General features: G+C 36.5%; 1 protein-coding gene across 1 annotated transcript in view; it reads right to left on the reverse strand.

Annotated features, from left to right (window-relative positions):
- LOC115233168 (mothers against decapentaplegic homolog 3) overlaps positions 1-3,089 on the reverse strand; it is a 36,523-nt gene extending 33,434 nt beyond the window's left edge. Inside the window, exon 1 of the mRNA XM_029803452.1 lies at positions 2,621-3,089. Within this exon, the coding sequence (XP_029659312.1) occupies positions 2,621-2,823 (203 nt within the window). The 5' untranslated portion in view covers positions 2,824-3,089. The remainder of the gene's footprint in view (positions 1-2,620) is intronic.
- Positions 3,090-3,382: the final 293 nt, after the last annotated feature.

The following is a 3,382-nucleotide window of genomic DNA, read 5'->3' on the forward strand; positions in this document are numbered from 1 at the left end:
AAAATTCATCCAACTAATTACTATACCTTTGTATCTTTTTTAAATATTTAAATATTCAAATATAAATTTTTTTAAATATTTGGAATATTTAAGTCAAATACGACATATTAAATCTAACATGACGTATATTTGACTTAAATACTTAAATATTTCAATTAAGGAAATACAAAGAAATAGTAATTAGTTGGACGAATTTAGTCATCTTTTTTTTTCTCAGTGTATAAAAAGCCTGATCAAGTAAACAAATACGAACAAATATCAGAATATCTAGTAAAGAGAAACATTACTTAATTAATAATTATTCTACACACGTATATATTTGATAAGAAATCATCTAGAAAAAAAGCTTTAAAGAGATTAATATAATTAGCGTCTTTTCAACAGCCTTCGAGTTCGTTAGAAGTTATTCACCAAGGATTAAGATCATTCGGCGCGCGTTATTATTCCAATTTCGCGAAAACATTCTTATTGTTATAGAGCGAGGGAAGGAAAACATACTTCGCGCTTCTCGTATGTGCGATTATACATTTCGCGAGCGATTGATAAATGCTCCTTCGCCTACGCAACGGCGGACGCATTTGGAGTTTCTTCGAATGCTAAGGAGATCATATTTACGTCATCGTCGCGCTCGGAACGATTCTTGATCGAATTGAATAGAACGAATCCTTATCGAGATTATCGATAACAAGCACAATATATTGCACAATGATTACACTGATTGATATAAGATTGAAATTTATTGATTCGATATGTTTTAAATGTATGTAATATATTTTAAATGTATTAATAAAATATACGCATTATTATTATGTCAACTTGTTATTCAATTATTATTATTATTATCGAGATTGAATATTTTATCAGTACGCTAGCTCTGCCATTGTTGCAAACGTACTATTGTCAAATACTGTCTTTTTCACAATGAAAATTAGTATTATTATTATTATTATTGTTATTAAATTTCTATTCAAATGGAGGATGATGCCGGTAAATTGAATACAAGATCAAAATTAGAAATTAAATTAAAATTTGTGAAAGAATAAGAACTTTTTTTTTTTTTTTTATTAAATTGATCGGTCGCATTTCGCGAAATCTCGGAGTAGATTAAAAAGACATTCTCGAAGAATATATTCTCCGTATCTTGGTGTAATATATTTTAAACGTATTAATAAAATATACGCACTATTATTATATCAAATTGTCATTCAATTATTATTATTATTATCGAGATTAGATATTTTATCAGTGCGCTACCTCCGCCATTATTGCAAACGTATACTATTGTCAAATACTGTCTTTTTTATGATAAAAATTAGTATTATTATCATTATTATTATTGTTATTAAATTTTTACTCAAATAGAGGATAATGCCGGTAAATTGAATACAAGATCAAAATTAGAAATTAAATTAAAACTTGTGAAAAAATTAGAATTTTTTTTTAAGTTAAATTAATCGGTCGCATTTCACGAAATCTCGGTGTAGATTAAAAGAACATTCCCGAAGAATATATTCTCTGTATCTTGGTGTAATATATTTTAAATGTATTAATAAAATATACGCACTATTATTATATCAACTTGTTATTAAATTATTATTATTATTATCGAGATTGGATATTTTATCAGTACTAACTCCGCCATTGTTGCAAACGCACTACTGTCAAATACTGTCTTTTTTACAATGAAAATTAGTATTATTATTATTATTATTATTGTTATTAAATTTCTATTCAAATGTAGGATAATGCCGGTAAATTGAATACAAGATCAAAATTAGAAATTAAATTTAAATTTGTGAAAGAATTAGAACTTTTTTTTTTTTTAATTAAATTAATCGATCGCATTTCGCAAAATCTCGGAGTAGACTAAAAGAACATTGCCCCGAAGAATATATTCTCCGTATCTTGGTGTACTCACGAGAACAGAACTCGTAACTCTTGCTCGCGGATCCCATACTCTCTGCACGTGTCCGCAACGGCAGTGTTTACCTGTGCCTGCGTTATCGCGCCTCGACCGGCCTAAACGTGACGTTGTCTCACGCGCATCCGTCCGATTGTAGCAGCGATACACATATGATAGGAAGGGAAGATATTACGCGACGCACACTCCTCTCACGTGCGTGTCACGTATCAAAGCGTCTCGCGCCGAGCGAGTGACAGGCCGAGCCGCTTATCATCTCAATAGCAAACGCGTGCATATATGAATCCCGGCACGCACAGGTTACGTATGCGAGAGCACACGGCAATCTCTAATAAGAACGCTTGGACAAGTGCCGTCTCTCGGCGCGATGGTGAAAGAGGAACGTCATATACGATGAACATGCGTCTCTATATGATGCACACACACACACACACACACACATGACATATGCAGACACATACGTGCGCGCGCGAATTTTCTTTCCTTCTCTCGCTCATCTTTCTCTCTCTCTCTCTCTCTCTTTCGCTCTTTTTCTCTCTTAAATTCTATCCCTATCCCTCGCACACTGTTCTCTTTAAAAATGTATAAAAAATGTCGCGCCACGCTATCGCGCGCAAACACACATACATACGCACAAATGTACCGCCGGGTTACGATCGCAAGTAGATTCGTCAGGTGTGTATATTTATGTAGGCATACCTTGGTATAGTGATGCACTTGGTGTTGCAACTTTGCGTAGTGATGGCCTTCTCGAGCTCCTCGAGGCCCGCCGACTTCTTCAGCTTCTTCACCAGGCTCTTAACGGCCTTCTCGCTCCATTTGTCCTCGCTTTCGGCCTTCTTCCAGCCCAGCAGCCGCTTGACGATAGGCGGATTAAAGCTGGGCAACATCGAAGTCATCATTTGCCCTGAGACGAGCGCGCGCGACCCGCATCGGGGCCGCTGTTGTCGCGTAACGCGTACGAAATTTTATTCGTTAGCTATATCGCGCGATCGGCTATCGGGTTATTTTTCTATCGCGCTTCCCGGAGATTGATGTCTCGCGGATTGGCGACAGCGCCGAGTACAGAATCGCGACGGGTTCACGCAAGATCGCACTCTCTTCTCTCTCTCTCTGTTTCACGCAGCAGCGAAAATTTCGCCACGGCCGCCATATTGCGTCCTCGGCACCGTAGCTCGGCACTCGGTCGTTCGAGATCGGCAATCTTCGCCGGCCACGAAACAAGAAGTATCTAGAGATGCGTATCTCGCGGTCGTATTAAGCCCGTATCAGACTACGCATTGAAAATTGAAGATTGAAGATTAAAGATTAAAATTTGACTAATAAGAATAAAAGAGACTAAAATTTCTTTGTCCTGATTGGTTAAATTTTAATCTTGAATCTTGAATCTCAATCTTCAATGCGTAGTCTGATACAGGCTTTAGAGATTCTTAACCAGAGATAGGCCAACCCGTTAACGAT

The sequence above is a fragment of the Formica exsecta genome, unplaced genomic scaffold (genome assembly GCF_003651465.1).
Source record: "Formica exsecta isolate Colony F162 unplaced genomic scaffold, ASM365146v1 scaffold161, whole genome shotgun sequence".
Taxonomy (NCBI): domain Eukaryota; kingdom Metazoa; phylum Arthropoda; class Insecta; order Hymenoptera; family Formicidae; genus Formica; species Formica exsecta.